Source organism: Aptenodytes forsteri, unplaced genomic scaffold (assembly GCF_000699145.1).
Source record: "Aptenodytes forsteri isolate BGI_AS27 unplaced genomic scaffold, ASM69914v1 Scaffold153, whole genome shotgun sequence".
NCBI lineage: Eukaryota > Metazoa > Chordata > Aves > Sphenisciformes > Spheniscidae > Aptenodytes > Aptenodytes forsteri.
In genome coordinates, this window is record NW_008796178.1 from 1244949 (window position 1) to 1267734 (window position 22786).

At 34.9% G+C, this 22786-nt stretch overlaps 1 protein-coding gene across 1 annotated transcript in view; it reads left to right on the forward strand.

The window, feature by feature from the left end:
• The first annotated feature begins 2590 nt into the window (after nt 1-2590).
• The window catches only part of SUZ12 (SUZ12 polycomb repressive complex 2 subunit), a 29069-nt gene continuing 8873 nt past the window's right edge, over nt 2591-22786 (forward strand). The window contains exons 1-9 of the mRNA XM_009287673.1: nt 2591-2668; nt 2759-2823; nt 7748-7816; nt 10613-10662; nt 13606-13691; nt 15331-15562; nt 16351-16453; nt 19524-19629; nt 21323-21500. Of these exons, the coding sequence (XP_009285948.1) occupies nt 2591-2668; nt 2759-2823; nt 7748-7816; nt 10613-10662; nt 13606-13691; nt 15331-15562; nt 16351-16453; nt 19524-19629; nt 21323-21500 (967 nt within the window). The remainder of the gene's footprint in view (nt 2669-2758; nt 2824-7747; nt 7817-10612; nt 10663-13605; nt 13692-15330; nt 15563-16350; nt 16454-19523; nt 19630-21322; nt 21501-22786) is intronic.

Below are 22786 nucleotides of genomic sequence, written 5' to 3' on the forward strand. Positions count from 1 at the left end.
GAAACGCGAGGTTCGGGGGCCGGTGTGCGGGCAGGGTGGCGAGAGGCTCCCAGGGCCGGGGCCCGCTGGGTGGAGGGCGGGGGTGTGTGTCTGCGCCCAGCCGATGAACTTGGTCTCTCAGTAACAGTTCCCATCAGGCTTTCGGGGTGGCTGGTTCCCTTCCCTCCTCTAACAGCCCTAGGAGGCACCGGGGAGTTGGGAACGAGGAGGCTCTTCCTTCTTTGGCGACTGCTTTTCGAGCCCCTTTCAGGGGCAGGATGTGATTAAGACTTCACTGTACTTGGTTTTTCTTTGTCTGGCAATAATTGTTCCTTAGTTGAGATTTCATATTGGAAATTGACCTTTGTGACCCACGCATCACCCTGTGGCAGTTCCAGATAGGAGAATCCCCTTGGATGCACCAGAAAGTAGTTTACGGAAATCTGATTCAAAAGCACACTGTAGCAAAAAACTTACACTGTACTGAAAGATTTCTGTGTAATTGCTAGGATTTGAAGGCAATTTTTAATGCCCTACTAAATACATGATCGGGTTCTGGGATTGGTGCTGTCACTGCTCGCACTCACTTGCTATAGACAGTGACAGTGTTTGAGAAGGCGTTGGAGTTTTTGGTAGTTTCTCAAATCCTTAATAATGCGGGGTCCTTTGAACCTTAGCCCTGTTAGCAAAGGTATACGTTCAATAGATACTGTACTGCAAGTGGCAAACGAGTTTTAATAGGTCTGCTCAGTGTCCGAGATTGGGGGGGGGGAATTCTCTTGCCCATGCCTCAGTCTGTCAGACAAGGGAAGCATAGAGCTGTGCAGGTAGTGATCAGGAGTAAGTTACAGTGTAAATGTATCGTAGTGTGTTAATTCTGTAGTGTGAATATTATGGGAAAACAGCAGTAAGTAAATATTGGAATTAAAAAATCCTAACATATGTAGTATTGAATCACGTTCTTCCTGAATGTTTTTGTCCCTTTTCAAGGTCATATGCTAGAAAAAGATAAAGATTTATTTTAAGCTTTTGCTGAGTAATACGGACTTGTGAAACATATGTCTGTCTGCAGGTTGAAAAGTGTTTCAGAATTTTTCTACTTGGGAAAACTAAAGTTGAAGCAGCAGCGTACTGTCTTTAAATTAAATTATGTCCTTGTGAATGTAATTTAATGTTTTGATACCTTTCTAAATTAAAATTTTCATGGTTTTTTTGAGACTAAAAAAACCCAGGATGTTTCTTTAAAAGTTGTGACTATGTATTTTCACTTCCTAGCAAAGTGCATGTTTCTTAATTTCTGTCTTTTATCTCGATTTGAGAAATACAGATTTTTATTATGATAACTTGCATTAAGCACAATTTCACTGATTTTCATCAGGCTTCTAAAAGGAAATTCTGGGATCGTTTTAAGATTTCGTTCTCCTGTAATAATATGTCTCTCTAATAATAGATTCTTTGGGGTCTTACATTCATAAGTGTAGAAATACGGCTGAATCGTATCTTTAAAAAGGGATGAAGGATATAAAATGCTGTCCTTTTTCACTTCTAATCACAGAATTCCATAAATAAGGTTTCCAGCTATTTGAAATGAATGTTTTGCAGTCATATGAAAATAAAGTTTTGTATTTCTTAAAAAAATAAATAGTTGTTTGTTTTCTTTATGTGGGAAATGGAGGCAGTTTTAGCAGCCTTAGCATGGGCATCAAGGCATTCTCCATTCTCTATCTTTTTTCCTATACTCAATGTGTTTTATCAAGTCATTTCCAAGTTTCTTGCTGATATTACCTAACAAAGCTGGCTTTTATTTCAGTTTTAAAAGGGTGTATTTCAGTTTAAATTGGAATTCTTGTTAGATATAACCCGATCCAGACAAAAACCTTTTTTGTCCTGATTTAACTGAATTGGTTAAAACTAAACTGAAGGTCCTCTTTTCTGTAGATGAGTCTGGCTCTTCTGAACTTTGCTTATTACACCTATTTCAAATGATGCTACCCTTTCATGTTCTTATTGCGTATGGCTGTATTATCCTCCCTCCGTTTGCACTTTGAAACAGTAGTTGTTTTAACAGAACCAATATTTTTCTGATCCTGTGAATGTAAAAGGTTTTGGAAATGAATTTCCTAGCTTAGAATGATCCCTAATGTGTCATAGTCAACTGACAGTCCCTCTTCTTGTTTTGGTACCTTGTGCAAGTGACCTTGGTACTTTCCAGAAGGGTAAAACAATCAGATACCAAATTGTCCGACTATGTAAATTTAGTATACTATTTTGGTATCCTATCAGATATGTTCATTAACTTCGTGAAGAAAACTTACCTATTCGACAGTAGGTTGTAATATGTTGAGATTTTTTCTGCCCTTTTATGTTATAAAGCCTGTAAGAAACCTATTTTGTGGAAAGCAAGAGCAGTCATACTTGAGTTGTGACTACTGATTTACTGTAGCTTAAACAAGAAGTTGCTTTGTGTTATATGGTTAACTTGGAGTTATTTGGATATCGTGATGCTTCACTTAAACGATTACTTTTGTGATATTTGTTTAAAAAAAAAATCAACATGCTAAATTAGATACTTTTTTATCATAATAAGGCTGTCTTTCTGGAGTTATAAAGTATGTTGGATAACATGTGTTTCTTTTTCTTAGAACCAACACAGATATACAGATTTCTACGTACCCGGAATCTAATAGCAGTGAGTAACTGGTCTTTATTACTTCTTTACTTTGGACTTGTAGGAAATTTTAATTAAAGCATAACCTTTTCTTTTTTTTTTTTCCTGCAGCCAATATTTTTGCACAGAACTCTCACTTACATGTCCCACAGAAACTCCCGAACAAATATCAAAAGGTAAAATTGTTTTTTGAAAAGCAATCCTAAAATGTTAACCAATTAGCAGAAGTCCAAAAAATAGTGGAGGGTGACCTCCTCTTTTCACGAGGTATATAAAACATGACCTTTTCTTTTTGAAGAATTTAAAAAATGTATACATCACTTTGCAGAAAAGTTCTTAGGTCTCAGAAATCAACTGTAATGTTAAGGGGGTGTTTGACTTTATGCTTGTGACTTCTGTTGATACTGGGAGTACTCAAATGTGGATAACTATCTGCAGAATCCTAATTCTCCCATATTTGTTTTCTGTTTTGGGGGAGAACTTCTTAATAAACAAACAAAACTCTGTAACGTCTGAGCTCTTGTAATCAATGGTGCTCGATCATAATCACATGAAACATTTTAGTTTAAACTGTTACCTAACTGCTTATTAAAATTAAAAACAAAAACCAAAAAACAACCCCAAAACTATTGTTTTTGTTAATTGGTCTTGGAAGGATCCAGTAATTATTTCTGTAATTATTTTAAAAGCTGAAAAATGAAGGAGGTCAGTTTATAGCATTTTACAAAAAAAATCCAGCGAACACTTTAAAAAGGTTGCTTTGAACTGGATATGTGTGAAAAATGGGCTTCAGTTTTGGCATTGCAAAATAGTCGTTCCTACGTGAGGCGCTACAGCGGCATGTCAATAGACTTTAAAATATATAAAAACTGCAGAGTGAAAAGTGCAGTGTACATTATTTATTAGCAGAATTGCAAAGTCCTTGCAGTTACTTCCCCATCACTGAAAATCATTTGTTACACTTTGAATTATTTTGTAGCCTGAACGTTTATTTTAAAATATTTTAACACTGAAGTTCTTATCGCTTGGAAACAGTTGCTGTGGGACTGAAATACTTAATCGTGAACACTTAAGGAATAGCAATAAAATCTGATTATGCAGACAATTCTAATTTAAACTATATTTGTATCTAAGGAAGGTAATATTTGAATGATCTGTTGAGCAATAGAATTTGCATGTTTTTATTTAAATTAAAGAAGCTATATTTGGCATTCTCGGATCTCTTGGATATTGTTTAATGTTCTTGCCATTAGCTTTAAGGCTACAATACAACTTTTTCTTAAAGCTGAATCTGTAACATACAACTTCAGGTACTTAGGACAGGTAATGATCAGGGGTTTTTTGTTTGTTTGGTTTTTTTTTTTAAACTTGAAGTTGCTGCTTACTTTTTCTTGCAAAAGTTACCGAAGTGAATTGTTTGCTGCTTTTAAAGTAGAGCAGAGCCAAATTTTAAGAAATACTGTTCAGGGTGGTTTGTCTTTTTTTTTTTTTTTTTTTTTTAACTAGAGTTGTGCAACAGAAAGTTTTGCTTTTTGCTTACATTAACTTATAGTTGATTGAAATGTGTATGTTCTTTTACGTGAGTCTGTTTCTTTGGATATCTGCTGTAGTTGCTGGGAAACAAGAAATGGTACTTTGCATGTACATTGTGTTGTCCTCTGTTCCAAATTCCGGTTCAAATTCAGCTGCACAAGTAATGCTTAGTTTCTCTTTGAAACATAGTAATTTTTAGTAGTTCCCTTAACACTTTGTTTTAGGACTGTGATTTGAGTTAGGTAGTGTTCTAATAGATTGATAGCCATTTCACTCACTAGTTTTCTGACAATACTGACTTATTGAAATCATTCTGGCAATTAGGTCTAGGAAGATTAAGTAAAACATTTCAGTATGTTTTCTTTATAAAAACACAATAACACAACAGAAGTGAGCTAGCATAGTTGAGGGGAAAAAAGCAGAAAGTAATTGTGAAGAAGCACGTTCTTCTCCCCTGGGTCCCCTGCTCCCACCTTTCCATGTTCTGTCAGTACTGTGGTCCTTCTCTTTCAGCCTAGTGAAAACAACAAAAATTGCAGTTTAAAGGTAGTTTGCACTGTTTAGATGTAGTGGCAAAACTGCGAGACTGTGGCAAAACAGTCTCAACTGACCTTCTAGGGGAGGTTAGCAGGATAGTTGTTTCCTGATCTGTGCTGGTAAACACTTTCAAATGCGTACAAGACCTTAATTGCCATTCTTCATTCGACAGAAATAGTTAAGGTATGTGATCCTGTTATTCTAGTGAAAAAGGGGCTTTAAAAGAGGAAAAATAGCTGAATTAGAGTAGAAGATCTTCCTAAGGCTTATATTAGGAAAAATTTATGTACCTGACTTCAGTATAGTGAAAATGTTAGTAGAGTTCTCTTTGCAAAGAATTATCTTTTGGAACTGCATCATTGTTAGCCTGCTTATGTGGACCATGACTATACACGTATATTTATTTATTTATTCTCCTAGAACCTCTTAATTCTGCCATTTTTAAATTGCTGATCATTGTTTTGATTGCCATGTCAGTAAACAGTATCATATGTAAAATACAAAGACGTTATCTCCAAACTTTATAGAACTTACCTATCACAATAGCAATTATAGCTCCACATCTTTTATCTCTAGCTCTACGGTAGTCTGAGAAAAATGCCAGACAAATTTATCACTTGGAGGTAGGGAAGTAAAACTGCATTTTTACCAAGAAATTATCTGTTGATGTCGGTCCGTATGTTTAATACTGAGAAAGTGTTTATAAAGACTAGAATGCTTATAGTATAGAGAAATGTTGATAAGGGAATAAGTTAATGGGCATGCATCAACTTGGGCTAAAGTATTGAAGTTGCTGCTTATCATTGGAGAGGCAATATGCTTGGGTCAAGTGATACTTGATGGAGAATTGAAATGGGCTTTCTGGCTGTGGGTCTGTCTTCAGGTGTTACTATATTAGACCAAATGATGGTGTTGGGAAGAAGTTACTAACTCTTAATAAAAATTGCTTCCCGTACAGTATTTGGATAAAGGAATAATTTTTTTTATTTATTGGCGAAGTAATGGCATGCTATGATGTGACTTTTAATACTTTGTTAATTATTACTGCGCTTGACTGGAATAAGAGTGGGTGGAGAAAGGAGTGCGCAAGATGCGCGTACTTATAGCACAAGTAAATGCTGTCTTGAAAATCCTGGGTGTTAGGGATGGTTATTACAAAAACTTAATTTTGTATGTTATGCATGGGAACATAAAAATAGTAATTCAGTTTAAAGGAATTTCTGTATTTTTTTATGGTCTTACAAGGTAACTTCAAAGGCAACAATTTTGATTTTAATGGGCTTTTTAGTCGCTATTTTTAGTTTTTCTGAGAGATTTTTAGGAAGACTCTTTTCTTGTTTTAACTAACCTGAGTTTGACATTAGGAAAGGTTGTGTCATTGTTCTTTCTGGATCAGTAATGCTCACAAACATTAAATGCAAGCTGTGTCAGATATTAGTGTATTTTATGAAAGATTGTTAAGCTTTCCCCCATTCCTGAAACATGTTTGTCTCTTAGCTGGTTTCTGGCTCATATTCTGATCATGACATAACTTTGCTCTAGACCTGTTCTAAACATTTCTTTAGTCTGAAGAAAGCCTTCTAAAGATAAGTGTACTACTTGCTGTTCTGCAGAATAGTGGCTGATTTTGATGAGCTTGGGCGAAGTGCGCACAAAGACTTTTTTACCTTGGAAAACTGAGGTTTACCTGAAACTTTCAAAGAATTCCTCTGTTCTTAACATCTCTTGCTTTAAAGCTGAGCATTGCAATGTTGATTTTAATAATCCCATGTTTTAGTGTAGGTGAGTCAGTTCTTGAGTCTGTCATCTGTGTGAACCTTAGGCTGAGTAGAGCTTTGAATCAGTGATTATTTACTACAAAATCACAATTATTTTTCTCCTTGTTATCTGACTGCAGCCCTGTACTTGTGTAGTGTTTCTTGTCCACTGTTACCATTTAGCCACCATGTGATTTGTAACTAAAGCATTCCAATGCATTACATGCTGAATGTAGACAGTGTATGACATCAGTGTTTCTTCAGTCAGGATATTGCTGTGGATGATGCTTCCCGCTTCCCCACAGCATGTCATCGTTGTTCCCCCCACAAGAAAACCAGTATTTGGCAACAGCTTATGTTTTTCTTATTCATTTTTCTAAGGTATAAATGTAAAGGAAGGATGCCCTTGCAGCTCTTGTATTGTCACTCTAGTCTAGTGCAATTTTGTTGGCATCTAGGTCCAAGCATTAATTTTTCTTTAAAGAAAAACTGAAAGTGTGTTCTGGAATCTATTGAATAACTTCTGTTCATGAGTGAACTTTATTTAGAAATGAACATTAAATTGTATGTATGGTAGAACAAGCTGAACATATGAGCATGAACAGACTGATGTCAGAATTACGGAGAGAAATGATTTGAAGTGATTATTCTCTATGACATTGTTGTCATTGGTGGTTGTCTCCCCCCCATTTCCTGTGAGTGCTCTAGAAGTAGCTTCAGAACTCATTGTTCTTTGTATTGTGTCCTTTTAATATAACTTTGTGGAGAAAGAAGGGGGATTTTATAATTAGTTTAACTGTTTTGTCAGATAAGGTTTTAAGTGGTTTTCATTGTTGTGGTCAAGCTTAAAGTAGTAATGACTGAAGAGCTGACACGTAAGTTCCTAGTAGGTATAAGTGTCACTAAAGTGGGAAGATTTTCTTTGACCAAAGCTGAAATGTATTTAGACATGTTCATTGCAAGGTTTGAATATGGTGCTGTTAAATGACACTTCTTATGAGCAGTAAGTAGGATTACTTCTGAAAGGTCTGGTTTTAATTCTGTTATTTTGATACTGCTTGAGAAGCTGTATTGCAGTTGTGTCCCTGCTACACGGGTGTGCTACTAGGCCTAAAAAGGTATAAAAAAGGTGCTTTCTGAACAGAAGGCTAAAATTGTGTATCTAGATGGTTTTAGATTGATAACCAAGTCAAAGTTTATGCTGAATAAAATTTCTTGTTACATATGGGAATAACGGCTGTGTGAAACTATTCTTTTTTCTTTTTCTTCACAGGAAAACATTCAAAGTAGATGACATGTTATCAAAAGTAGAGAAAATGAAGGGAGAACAAGAATCTCACAGGTACTGTCCTGCATGTATATTTGTGTGTGTAGTACAAATGAGCACATGCATGCACTAAATCAAAAGTCTTTTTGATTGATAAAATGAAAGTGATAAAGACTAATTTCTAGAAGCAAGGTACTTACTGTTTGAAATGTTGCTTCCAAAATCATAAAATGTGTGTATGTGTGCTGGTCTCTTAAAAACTCAGAGAAAAGCAGTATCAGCATAAACTTTCAATGTTTGTCATGCTGTTTCTTGAAATGTGTATAGAAGCCTCAAATAGGTATTTGCCTTAACTTTTTTTAAGACTGTGTCAGTTGTGTAACTAATCTGTGTGTGCTGGAATAAAAAAAAAGGCAGATTTGGGAAAATACCATGAAGTTACAGTATTTGGGGTTTTTATGGTTGTATACTTGCTATTTTTAACCTTACATTCATAGTTACGTAAGGAAAAAAAATCAAACCCAAAACAAAAGAGAAAACCCTGAAACTTAACAGTATTTAAAAGATATTACCCATCTCAAGCCATAATTGGGTAACTAGTTATAAAATGTTTTCATTAAAGGCTATAAAACTTAGAATTTTCCCTTCTAAATTTCTCATGAGAAATATTGCTTAGTCTGAGATTTTTCTTGTGGTCTGACCCCACATATATCTCATGTTGAACCTTTGCATAGTTCTATCTGAATAACAATGTTCCCTCTTTAACAAACAGATAATTTCAAGTCTTAATTCCATATGGAATTGTCACTTGGGGGGGGGGGGGGGGTTTTTTTGTGAATTTTATTTGTGAAATAGTAAATACCTTTATACTGGTGTACCTATTGGTTTCGTCATGTTAATTTTTTTTCCCCAAGAGTTTACTTTAAATTATGCAACACACTTAAATGTTGGATAAAACTCATATTTTATTAGGTCTTACTCCTCTGCTTCAGAAAAAAATACTGAACTCTTGCTGAATTTGCTGTATTGTATTTGGCAAAAGTCAAAGTTCAGCAGAGATGTGAAACTTGGGACTGATGCGTTACAGTTCATTTTCATCGTAGCCTGTCTTTGTAATGATGGCAAAAAGAAGGCATAGCAAATATGCCTGGTCTGTTGTTTCTTGACGAGTTTCGTAGTGCTGAAATAAAATGGTATAAAAAGCTTATTCACTGAGAGGTGATGTAGCATACAATGTGTTTGTGATATTTGAGTGTGATAGATGATGACAATAACTTTTTTTTAAAATTCTGGTTTTTTATGTATGAATTAAACACCTAAGCTTTTTGTGAAAGTGTATGTGATGGAAATTAACCGATCCATTGTACAACTTCCAGAATAATTTTGTTCTAATCTGTACAATTCAGTCAGAGATCTGTTTTAGTCCTGCAGGTTGGCTTTGTGTTCTTTTTTGGTAGAAAGACTGTAGATAATTTGCCAAAACCCTTCTATTTAATGTACTGATATATTGTGAAATGCAAAGCATTTTGGAAATTGTAAACCAAAACCAGACATCTTAAAGACTAACCTAAGTTGCTGGAACATGTGAAGACCTGTTGAGGTGTGTGGGGTTTTTTTTTGAGGTATTTGCTTGGGTTTTAACCAGCTGTTCTTTTTCCATAGCACTTGCAAATAATTAGACTACTTCAGAGGCAACCATGCTAGACAGAATTTAGTCTGAAACAAACTTATAAATTTTGTGTTCTAAGAGGTTTTATAGATTTACTGTAGATTATTCTTAATTATCTTTTGCTCCATATATTGTGGATACTTGCTAGGTAAATACTCTCTTTTGAAGGATAAGGATCACGTTGAAACAAAATAGAATATTGATTTGTGTGTGTTGTTTTTTGTGCTTTCAAAACTATCAAAAATGTACTTTAGTCTAGAATTGGTCTGGAAAAGTAACATGGATAAATGATGCAAGTTGGTATAGATGCAGTCTTTTGAATGCTCAAGCTGTTGGGCACTTTCACTAATCATCTCAGTGCTCTTAGGAGTGTTTGTGTTTAAAAATAGGTGTTGAATGTCAGGTTGTATCTTCCTGAAGTCAGTGAAGGTGCTCAAAATTGTATCTGGTGTTCTAGTGTAACAGATGATATTTTGTTCAGTACTACATACTTGAGAAATACCAAGTGTTTTTGAGACCCATTTTAATCTAGTTTTATGAATACTTGCTTTAAGCTGAAATGTATTCCGAATTTAACAATTTGAAATAAAATGGGTCTACAGTCAGCAGAATAGGCTATGAGCTGTAGTGCTGTGAAACAAAATAGATGCAATTATTATTTTGACTGCATATGTTATGGATAATATGGATGCGATGTGACTGATCATCTTTTATTTCTAAGGCTGTAGCTTCCCATTGTAAAGATTCTCCTTACCAAACTTAAAATACTTGTTTAAAAAAAAAAAAATCGGTACCAAGTGCATGGTTCAGGGTGAAGTTCTAGAAAATTTCCACCAAAACTCCTTTCTCTTGCTGGTGAATGTCTAGGAAATGTGTTTGGCTGCCTGTGAAGGCAAGATCTCATGTTTTCAGACAATGCTCTTCTACTGTAGTGTTTAAACATCTACTTTTTTTTAATGTATCAAGTCATAGAATACATAGAGAGAATCAGTCTGTAAAGAGAAAACTGGTGTACAGCTTTGCATCAACTGCAGCTGCTGTATCCAGGCAGTTTCCAAGTTAGAAAGATGGACCACTTCATTATAGTTCTGCCTCTTGTGTTGGCCTGTCCTGAACATCAGTGAATGGAGTGGAGTGGAGTGGCTGCTGTGAGAAGAAAAAACTTACTTGTTCTAACGTTTCCTTTCTTTTTTTCTGTTTAGCTTGTCTGCTCATTTGCAACTTACATTTACCGGGTTCTTCCATAAAAATGGTATGTTTGCTAATTCATTCATTATACTGTTAATTTGTGTAGCACCTTTGACATTAGTATAGATCTGTGAGGGGAATATTTGAATGTTTTGAATCTCTGCTGTTTGAATGCAGATTTTAACTTATTTAAAGCTCAGACTGTCCCATTAGTTACAATGCTTTCAATAGCGCTTTAAATATGTTGTAGCGTAATTGTAATGTTAAGCAGATAAGCCTTCCGGGGTTTTAGTCAAAACAGTGATTTTGAGAAATACTTCAAGTCATCACCCATTCAAACTGAAATAGACCTTGAGGAGTTCTGAAGAAAGTGATTTTATGGGAGTGTGTCTTTGGGGTATTTGAAGCTTTAAAAAAACCCGCAGTCTTCAAATAGTTAGAAGATTCAATGTTTTTTTAATTTAAAATAGAATTGTGAGAATCAGTTTTATCAAGTAGAGCCTAGAAATGAGGCAAAGGCCATGTCAGTGATTATAAAAGCAACGGAAATCATGTTTTAGTGACTTGCAGTCATTCTATTGTGTCTTTTATGCACATAAGGCTTTACCTCTCAAAATCGGAATATTGGACTTCCCAGACCAGAATGAAGGGTTCTGTTCCTTTAACGAAAGCAGAAGTGACATGCTTTGTGCTGTATAGGCATGGGTAAATTCACTGTCTTTTTACTTCCCTGAAAAAAATTAGCTGTTTATCCTTTAAAATAAAGTGGTGTTTCTAATTTTTTGGTTAAAAATATTCTGAATGGCATCTTAGTCTTTGGATGTAAAAGCTAATGCAATTCATGTAACAGGTTTTGTACTTTTTTTCTGGAAGTTATGTTCCCTCAAGGTATCTTATGCTTGACCAGATCTATTCAGTAAGATGTTTGAAAGTTAAAATTGCAAATGTCTAGATTTCAGAATCACTTCTTTATTAAACTGTAATGGTGTGGGATATCCCTTGGGTCAGTTGGGGTCAGCTGTCCCGGCTGTGTCCCCTCCCAACTTCTTGTGCACCCCCAGCCTCCTCGCTGGTGGGGTGGGGTGAGAGGCAGAAAAGGCCTTGACTCTGTGTCAGCACTGCTCAGCAGTAATGAAAACATCCCTGTGTTATCAACACTGTTTCCAGCACAAATCCAAAACATAGCCCCATAGTAGCTACTAAGGAGAAAATTAATTCTACTGCAGCCAAGACCAGCACAGTTGCATTCAGTATTTAAGCTGGGAAACCACAAGAGTTAAGGACTTTTGGGGCAGCTAGTAATAAGAATAGAAAAGTATAGAATAAGGGTGGAGAAAAGGGTATGCTGATGTGTCTTAAATTCAAATATGTAACTTCAAAATCTGATCCTTCCAGGACACTATGTAGTAGTAAACCTCATGTATGGAATTTAAACTACCGTGTGGATAGGGTAGTTGTTCCATAGATTTTGCTGACAGACCTTGCTTTTCTTACCACTTTTCTATTACAGTGTGGTCTTACACAGCCATTTGCTGCAGTAGATTTTTCAAGATAATATATTTGATGACTTTCTGTGTGTTTTTTAATGTTTAGATTATGTGACTCTACTGTTAACTATAAAAACCTTTCACTTCAAGAGTGTACGACTTATAGTGAGAGCCTGATGGTCATTTGTACCATAGAAAAGGATATCACTAACTTAAGTAATGAATGCTATAGTGAATATTAAATGTAGAAAATATTTAAATTAATGACGCTGGTGCAATTAATATGCTTATTTGGATAGAAATTATGTTAGAAACTCTTGAAACTGAGAGTGTGGTGGGGTTTTGGTTGGGTTCCCCCCCATCCTGAGTTTCTGTATTTGCTAAGAAGATTTCTAATATGTCTCGTGTTTACAATAAAAAAAAAAGCATTTGTTTCATAAAACTGCTAGTGTCTCTAGATGAGTTACCAGATCTCTCTCTCTCAACTTGTTGAATGTGGATAGAGTGTCAGGAGGAAAGCAAGTGAAGAGACATGGGTTATGTTGTCTTTCGTACGCTAAAGCTTTGCTCTTTATATCTGATCAGCATAACAAAGTATTTCAATGAATGTCAGATTCTTTGTGACATGGACTAAGGTGAAGCCATTGTGCTCTTTAACTTAAGCTCATAATGATATGTAAGGTTTTAAAAGAGCAGAAATAACTTATAGATTCATTCCGTTTTGGCTGATCATTGTTTTTCAGAATTTCTCTCTCAAACTTTAACTAGATATATAATCAAGTTTTATCTTTCTGTTCTTTTTCCATATGAGGGCACATTTCTAGATTAATGTAAATTCAAATGATTAAAGGTTCTCTTACCATACAGTGAAATTTATTTTATAAGGCAGTTCTTAATTGGCATTGCTGATCATACTGCTGGTAGTAGCCGTCTTGAAGATTCCAGGCTCTAGAAAATTTATAGTGCAGAGACACCGAAGTCAAGTCTTCTTTTCTAAGATTTTTTTCAGGTTCTTTGAAGAGTCCTTTAACAGCTATTCTGCATATACTTAACCTTGCATAATCTTTAAGGGTTGGGTTTTTTTGTTTTTGTTTTCCTACCTGATAGCATCTGGATCTTAAGTTTTGATGCAAACCAAATTCTAGGTTTGCAAGCTGCAAAGAAAAAAATTAGAGGAAGTAATTTGACTCATCTGTAATTAGTGTATTCTGACTTTACTTAAATCTACCTGTATCCTTTTTCTCTGCTATAAAAAGGTTTTGGCAATGCCAAAGGTTGCAAGCTTACTCTTTTATACATTGGAGATCAATTATGCTTTTTAATCTGCTAGTATTAGAATAGTTAGGTAGGATATGTTCTCAAGTGGAAATTTGCAGTAAGTTTGGGGAGAATTCAAACTTAGAATTTGACTCGAGGTCTTTGTGCCTGGAGGTACCTCTGGTTAAAAAGTAATTACAGGTGGATTTACACCATTGAATAGATCTCCACTTTTTCAGAACTTAAAATATTTTTCTGTTTAGATAAGCCATCACAAAACTCAGAGAATGAACAAAATTCTGTAACCCTGGAAGTACTGCTTGTGAAGGTTTGCCACAAGAAACGAAAGGTAAAAATGATTTGACAAAGTATTAACATATAGTAAAGCAAAGTGTTTACCTGATTCTGGAACATCTGTTTAACATTGCCATACAACAAGGTAATGGTGAAATGATGCTTCTTTTGAGATTAATTTAGTCTTTAAATTTAAGAACTAATCTATTCAAGTTTTTTTCTATTGACTGGGTAAGGGACTCTTCAGAAGCAAATATATATATATATATGGATTTTGCTCTGTGAGAAATAACTGGAAGTTTAAAAAAAAACATTCAGCTTTGTTCATTGAATTTAGCTTGTTTGTAAGTCAGATTCACTCACTGTGAATTTCAGCCACCTCTATTTTTACTTCAATTTTTTTGTATCATCATTAAAATATTAATTCTGTTGTGATGTCCAGAGGCTTAAGTAAACCGGGCAATCACAAAATCATAAAAATAGTCTATGCCTTTTAGAGTTTAGAAAAAAAAGGAACAAGTTGTAATTGTTTTGAATTCCCCAGTCATCTGCCAAGTCTTGTCTCTTTCCTTGCTTTTTCTGTGCCTGTGTTTTTTACATTGATCATCTCAATTATTGCAGAATTTAGGTACTATGAATCATAAACACTTTTCATCTTTTTTTTTTATTAAAGCATCTTTGAATTTGCTTGCTGTTTTAGCTATGTTTGTTTCACACCAGTTGGCAAATTATCTTCACAGCTACGAGAATATGGGAGGCTCAGTAATGCATGCTGTAATTTTTAACCAAAAAGGGAAAGATTTGCAGTCAGAACTTTGTATAATTTCCCTAAGAATGTCAAGCTGGTTTGACACATTTTTAAGAGTTAATATTGTTTCTAGCCAATTTTGTTACTTGCTATAGTGTGGATAAGTATGGTAAAAGCAGGAGGTGCTGATGGTTATTTGAAATGTTTTGCTGCAAGTTTCATACTTCGGCCATCTTGCCTTGTTTTTCCAATACTACACAGTGCTCAATGATCTATTTGAGAGATACTGAATATAATAAATCCTAGGTAGGTGGTTCTTTATCTCCCAGATAGAGCAAAGTGCACTTTGTAATATTGGAAGGAGAAGATAGGAAGCCCTTGAAATATATATATAACCAAAACATTTAATTTCTTTAGGTAAACAGAATTAAATTAGTATTAATGACTGTTCTACAATCTTGCTGAATGCCTCATGTTAGTGTTAATTTAATCATGTAGAAAAAGATGGCTGCTGCCAGAAGTGGTTATAGAACGCATAGCGCAAAGCACTTTGTAATATTGGAAGGAGAAGATAGGAAGCCCTTGAAATATATATATAACCAAAACATTTAATTTCTTTAGGTAAACAGAATTAAATTAGTATTAATGACTGTTCTACAATCTTGCTGAATGCCTCATGTTAGTGTTAATTTAATCATGTAGAAAAAGATGGCTGCTGCCAGAAGTGGTTATAGAACGCCAGTTTTAGTTACACTTTTAAATATCTATTTTTACATTTAAAACCTGGGATTGTTATTCCAGATTTTTTTATTTACATCTGTTACAAGGCTTATTTTCAAAAAGATTGTAGGACAAGTACAATTTATAAATCATATTAATTTTAACACTTAATGTCTTTACTTTGTATTCTAAAAACCTAAACCTTAGCTTTCTTGTTTTCCTACAGGATGTCAGTTGTCCGATAAGACAGGTTCCTACAGGTAAAAAGCAGGTGCCTTTAAACCCAGACCTCAGCCAAATAAAACCAGGCAACTTCCCATCACTTGCAGTTTCCAGCAATGAGTTTGAACCAAGCAACAGCCATATGGTGAAGTCTTACTCATTGTTATTCAGAGTAACTCGCCCAGGAAGAAGAGAGTTTAATGGACTCATCAATGGCGAAACTAATGAAAACATTGGTAACTTCAATCTTTAAATATGCTTTTACAAGGTTTATCTTGTAGGCGTGTATACAGTTGCCTTGATCTGCCATGTAGGTCATAATCTGAGAAGGGCCAGTAATAGATGAGTGACTGAACGGGCTTTCATTTGTTTTCAGTCTTTTTCAAGATGGGGCTAAAATACAGTTGGTAGCTAGAAACTGTGCTTCTATTTCTGTGTACATTTAACACCAATTTTTACTAAAGTGATGGTAAAGGTGTGAGGCAACACTGTTGGGGGGTGAATAAATGTAAGAGAGCCCTGTGATCGCTGTGACTATCATTGAACCTCCAGCAACACTGGTCACTTCTGACTCAGCTGTAGGTGCTATCGTGGTCTCTCATCAAGACTAAATGACTAGCCAATAAAGAAAATACCTTAACAAATATTTAAAAGGTACTTGCTTAATCTTATCAAGATGTGTTATATTACATCACGAACATTACAGCTTTGAAGAGTGCATGTAGAATGAAAAACTTTCTCACTATTTTATAGCTAAAAGAGGTCAAATCCCAAATTCTTTATGCTGACAGAGTAATTTGACTAAACTATAGATTTATGTGAACATATCTAAAATATGATTACTGTTAAGCTAAGTGCTGTTTCCATTGCCATTGAGCTGTTCATTAAATACTGTGTCCTTTTCTATTGTGTGACACTTGTGACATAATCAACAGCCAGTTATATTTTACAACTGCATAGAAGCTGTTCAATCTTTTGAATTTGTGCTGTTATAATAATTGAATACCATATTTCGTATGTACAGATGTCAATGAGGAGCTTCCAGCTAGAAGAAAAAGAAACTCTTCGAATCGTGAAGATGGGGAAAAGACATTTGTAGCACAAATGACTGTATTTGATAAAAACAGGTAATATTATCCAAAATAAATACTGTTTCTGTTAATTTTTAGGAATTTGTTTAATATTAAACTTAAATCTGTTCTTTATTTTCAGTGTTGGCTGTCTTCGGCTGCATTTTTAGTTGGTAGTTACAATAAGAGCTTAGGCTTCTTGTCTCTGTTTTTCAAAAAAAAAAAGTCTACGGGTTTCATAAAGCACATTTTATACTGAGACCTGTTCAGTGACAATTGTAAATGATTTCCTTTTATGAACTTGAGTATTGCCCTGTTAATATGCATCAGTTTGTCTGTTCCTTGTCAGTTTTTTGACATGTAATTTCTGTGGTTCTGTTAAAGATCAATGACAGCATAATTGAAAAGTAAATCAAACAAACAAAAAAAGTCTCTGAAATATGCTTACTGCTTACATTCTATTTGGTGGCATAATTTTCTCCATGCCCAGACTCCTGCTGATGCAGTCACAGATCTTATTCTGCTAGCACCTAAAGAAGACATTAGTTCTTCATTACTACAGTGAAATGAAACAAGTAGTTAAAATCATAATAGGCTTACTCTGTCATGTAGTTTAAATGTGATGAAATATTTTAATATTTGTTATCTTGACACTACTTAATATATTTTAAGAAAGGTGGAGTGAGGTGAACTCACATGTAGCTATAGCTTAGAGCAATCCAGATAGTCCAGAAGATAAGTAGCATACCATTTACCGGTAAGTGGACATTGTAGTTTTGTCCTGCAGAAGATGATAATACCAGCAACAGCCAAAATACAGTATATGAAAATTAGAGTTCTATCCATGGCAAATGTAGATCCCAGGTGGAAGTAGGTATCTAGATAATTTCTTTATTAGTAAAAATATAAATATAGCTTCAAGAAAAAGCTGCTTAAAAAGTAGCATACCATTTACCGGTAAGTGGACATTGTAGTTTTGTCCTGCAGAAGATGATAATACCAGCAACAGCCAAAATACAGTATATGAAAATTAGAGTTCTATCCATGGCAAATGTAGATCCCAGGTGGAAGTAGGTATCTAGATAATTTCTTTATTAGTAAAAATATAAATATAGCTTCAAGAAAAAGCTGCTTAAAACATAGCTCCAAGTGATTCTGACAAAATGGTCGTTGATCCAAATAGGGCTTTAGAAGTCCTATGTATTTTAAGTAGTGGTTTTTTTAAGAAATGTCTTTCTCTAATCTGTATCTTCTAAGAAGTCTGGACAGTATTTTGTTCTTTTCTATTACTTAATTCCACGGGAGAACTTTTAATATGCTAAACATGATGTGAACCGTTAGGTGGTTTTGTAGTGATGATACATAAGCTATCACTTTTTCAGCCATGCTGCTGCATAAGTGACACTGATTTGCAGCAGAACCAAATCATGCTCTTTCTCTAATCTGTATCTTCTAAGAAGTCTGGACAGTATTTTGTTCTTTTCTATTACTTAATTCCACGGGAGAACTTTTAATATGCTAAACATGATGTGAACCGTTAGGTGGTTTTGTAGTGATGATACATAAGCTATCACTTTTTCAGCCATGCTGCTGCATAAGTGACACTGATTTGCAGCAGAACCAAATCATGCGTAAAAAAATTTTTTTTTTTTTTTTTTAATCTTAAAAATTTTACTTTATGTGGAAAGCCATCTTCAAAATATAAGCTATTAACTTGATTAATTATTTGCGGAATTTTGTAAAGTATAAGCTATTCATTTATGTTAACCTCTTGAAGTTACAGTCTTCTGTTTGATGGAGAAATTGAAAAGTAAGTTATTTTACCCAGACTCCAGGCCTGGAAAAGGATTATACATATCATGCAGATCTAGGAAAAGTATTGTCTTAAGGCCATTATCTTCTCTATCTATATGTTGTTTTTTTTACCTGTTGAAGGAGTTAGTGGTTTGCAAGATGCTGTGAAGAAATAGAACAAAAGGTCTCTGGCTTACTTGGTGTGTTTATAACTTTATTCTGCTGGGATACTTCTGCTGTAATATAGTTTGCATGTAAAAGAAAAAGGCTGTAGTTTACCTGTTCCAGTATCTCACTGTAGAATACTGAAGCATCTAGAAACCGAAACAGCCTTTTTCTGCAAGACACAATTCTGAAGTTCAAACTGTGTAACAGTTTGCATACATTCACATGGAATTTATCTACTTAGCAACAACTCGTTTATTTTGAATGATGCTTCTGTAGCTTACGATCTGTTGTCAAGAATTCAGTGCCATTGCTTCAGAAAGTAATGTCTCAAAAGAAAAAATACAAAATCTTGGGAAAGTGAGCTTGTATTGTAAATTGGTATTACTTGCTGATTTGTGTTGGTATCTTTAAAACACATGTATCCATGAAATATTTTTCCTGAGACTGTACCTTTGATTCATTGCTTTTTCTTTTTTGTTTCTCCTGTGCTGTTCACCAAGTGGCAACAAAATAAAACTATTTAAGTAGAAATCAGAATTTCTCAAGCCTCACTGAACAGACTGCTACATAGGAGGAGGCAAGGTGAGATAGGGAGGAAAGCGAAAATGTAGCATGTTGGTTAACATGTTTGAATTACCCATTCTAGTCTATGTAAAGCATTTTTTTTGTTTGCTTTTTGAGAATGTCATACTTTATATTTACTATGTTGAAGTCCTCTTAAGGTTACATCTGACATGGCTCTGAGAAGGAGGTAGGATTCTTTAGTTTTGGAGGCCTGATTAGAGGTCGTATTGGTTTGCTAGAACAGAGTAGTTATTAATAAAGCAGGAATAAAAGATGATTTGGAGGGGATGTTATTCAGTTTGGTTTTTGTTTCCTCTCAGGAAGATTCCCATCATAGTATTAATTTTGTATTAACAATAGTTTTCCTACATCTCTTGGAATTGCTTGGATGGAGGCTTTTGCTTTAATGTTTGACATTAGGCAGCTTTTTCTTTACGGATGGTGTTTACCTAAGAGTCACACTTAGTTGCCAAATAAATTTGCCTGAAAATCTGCCTTTAGTTTCATGGAAACTTAGTTACTGTGAAATATATTCCACGTTTTAATAGGCAAACAGTAAAAATGAGCTTCTTTAGCCATAATACATACTTTGTCTTGACAGGCGCTTGCAACTTCTGGATGGAGAATACGAAGTGGCCATGCAGGAAATGGAAGAGTGTCCCATTAGCAAGAAAAGAGCAACATGGGAAACAATACTTGATGGGAAGGTATGGATTGTTTTAGTGGCTGAAAGACCTGTCTTCACTGCAAATGGTCTGGGTTAAGGTGGAACACAATTCGAAGTGCTGCAGTCAGTGGCTGTTCCTCTGAAAATGGATTAAATTGAACAGGAAATAGTACTTCTCTTTCAGGATGTATGCATATAAGTTTTAATTTAGCTCTCGCTTTAGGAAAGCTTTGACTATGCTAGATTGTTAATACAAGCAGATGTTAACTACTGTAGGTATGGCAGCTGTCTCTTTCAATGACTTCTGAATTTCTGTCTTACAAAATCAGGCAAATTAAATATTTGTTATTGTAATAAATTCAAGTTGGACAAATCAAAAGGAACAAACTGCAGAAGCAGAATATTTTGGGTAAGGAAAGAGGAACCCAGAGCTTTCATAGGTGTGATCTTACACACCTTAAGAGAATGCTGATGAAATTTAGTGTTGAAAGGAAGAGGGTGTGTCAGTGTAGGAGAAAGTGTTGTGCAGAGAGAAATTGTTGACGGAGGTGAATCAAAACCCGGTAGTACAGAGAATGCAGGTGACTGTGTGCACTTACATAGTCACATGCTCCTGTGTCCTGGGAGAGTATCCATTGTAAGTGACTGAGGAGAAGAATATGAAAATTCTAGATGATTGCAAAGTAGTTGTGTATCAACATGATTATATAATTATGAAAAAAGCAGAGATGATCCGAAGTACATAGTAAAAATATAGTTACAAGCTCTATTACCCTGTTCAGCCTTTACCTGGAATACTGCTTCTGATTCTGTTAAACTGCGTTCAAGAAATTAAAATTGAAAAAGCTAGAAACAGCTTTTAGGAAGATCATAGGAGGAGATCCTCCACATGTAAATGTGCTTAAAAAGATAGATATATAAACTGCTGTAACTTTGTTAAACTGAGGCAGGGATACGGTTGCTTTCTGTTGTTGGGAGAATGTGAGAGAGGTTTTTCATGCTGGAGGTGCTACCCCAAAGAGAAGAGAAAATAGTCGTGGCCAATGTGTTATCACCCAGATCTGATAAGCATAGTCATTGGTTTTCTGTTTTTGCAATAGCATTTCTGTAAACTAATGAGGCCTAAATATAATAGAGAGCTTTTAAGATGGAATTCTGTAATCCCATTGATAAACTTAGGGTATGATACTTGATAATAGGAGTTTGGACTTGACTCGGGTCTCTTCTATTTCTTTATTACTATTAACTTGATAAGTGAGTGGAATATAAGAACATATCCACAGGAGAATATAACAATAGCATTTCTACAGCAGACAGTGGTACGGTTTTTAAAGCTTGTGTATTGTGTATTAATATATAATACTGGACTGCAGAATTAGGAGTAGGTATGACTAGAAAGAGAAGTAATACATTGGCAACAGGCTGGTGGGTAAGTGCTGTCTTCTTTCTAGTCAGGGCCCATGCTGTTTACTGTTTAGCGTTTCACAAAGATCAATGTGTGCCACAGTACATGCATGAAGGGGTTGCTCAGTAATGGGCAGGAAACTGCATAGTCATCTTTTTCAGCTTTTTTTTTTTAGTATATCTAAATGTGTGGGCTTATGTTGAAAACACAAGGACTTCAGGTGATTAAAAAATTACATCTGTCCCCATTCTGTGAATATTTTTTCATTATTGTTTTTGTACATGGGAAGACACTAATTCTGCTGGTTTATTTTGATTTCCCCCTGCAGAGATTGCCTCCATTTGAAACATTTTCTCAGGGACCTACACTTCAGTTTACTCTTCGTTGGACAGGAGACACAAATGATAAGTCTACAGCTCCTATAGCTAAGCCTCTTGCAACACGAAATTCTGAAAGCCTCCCTCAAGAAAACAAGCCCAATTCTGTTAAACCTACTCAGACTATAGGTAAGCAAAGTTTGGTTTTGCTGCTGAATAATCATCTGCTTAGCACTTCTGTACTTCAGGGTTCCTGACTCACTGATGCAACTGCTTCAGGTAATCTTAAACATGAAAAAGCAAAAATGAATGGGCTTTGTGGTATCCCATATTTCGTACGTTTTTTAAGTTTAAAAGCTAAAAGTAGTGGGGTCTTTGAAGTCATGACAATATTGAAGTGATTTATATACAATGCTCATAAATCCTGATGTGAAATAAATCAGGGAGGAAATCTGTGAACAGGACTTCTAGGATTGTCTGTTTTGCTCTACTCATTTTAATTACTGTTCTATAAGTTATTTGGATTTATAGTATTAATAAGTTGCTTTTTTATGCTTTGTAGTGAAAATAGTTTTAAAATTTGTCTATCAGATGATATATTTAGCTCTTGGAAAATGTAGCTGCTACTGTGAAATATGACAGAAACTGTCTAAAATACTGTACTTTACATTGCATGTTTGTGGTGTAAAGGTAACTCAAGTTCTTTCAGAATGCTTATGAACTGGCACTAATCTCCTTGATACATAGTTTGATGTCTAGGCACGGTCCCCTGATGGAAGCACAATTTATGTATTTTTATTATTTAGCTGCATTTTCTGCATATTCACACAAGTTAACAAAGATTTCTGTTTGGGCCTAAAGGTTTTTTCTGCTTTTATTCATTTTGGGCAGTCTGAGGTTGTCTAGATAGAATGCAGGCTTACAGTTAGTACTGTCTAAAAATAATTCCGTGTAGGTAAGAGTAAAACATAGCAAGTCTGCAAACTATTACTATAATGTGAGGTAAGTCTGTATTTGTTATATGTAAATTAATCTGTATGTATTATTGAACTAGTTTCTCCCTAGTTGTTAATTAATGAATGGACAAATTTTAAAAGTAAATGCTTTTTAAGTTCAGAATTTTTCAGTGATCTGAAACGTAACTGGTTTTGTTTCTTTCTGCAAGGTAGTTCCTGTGTATTCTTTCCAGAAGAGTTTACATATTGTCAAACTTCGTAATCAGCTTTTGAGCTGTTTTATCATAACTTTAAAAATATGTCACATTAAAAACAGTAGTGGATAGACTATTTAAAATTGGGTTGCTTAACCTTGCGTCATGGAAACATTTTTAAGTAGCATACAATTTATTTTGGTTTTACTTCTTTGCTTGGTTTGTATTTAATGTAGTAGTGGCACTTCTGTGGAGGCTACAGCGTCACTCAAAATTTAATGTAATTACCGTTGTAATCTGATCCAGTGCTTTGGAGATTACATAA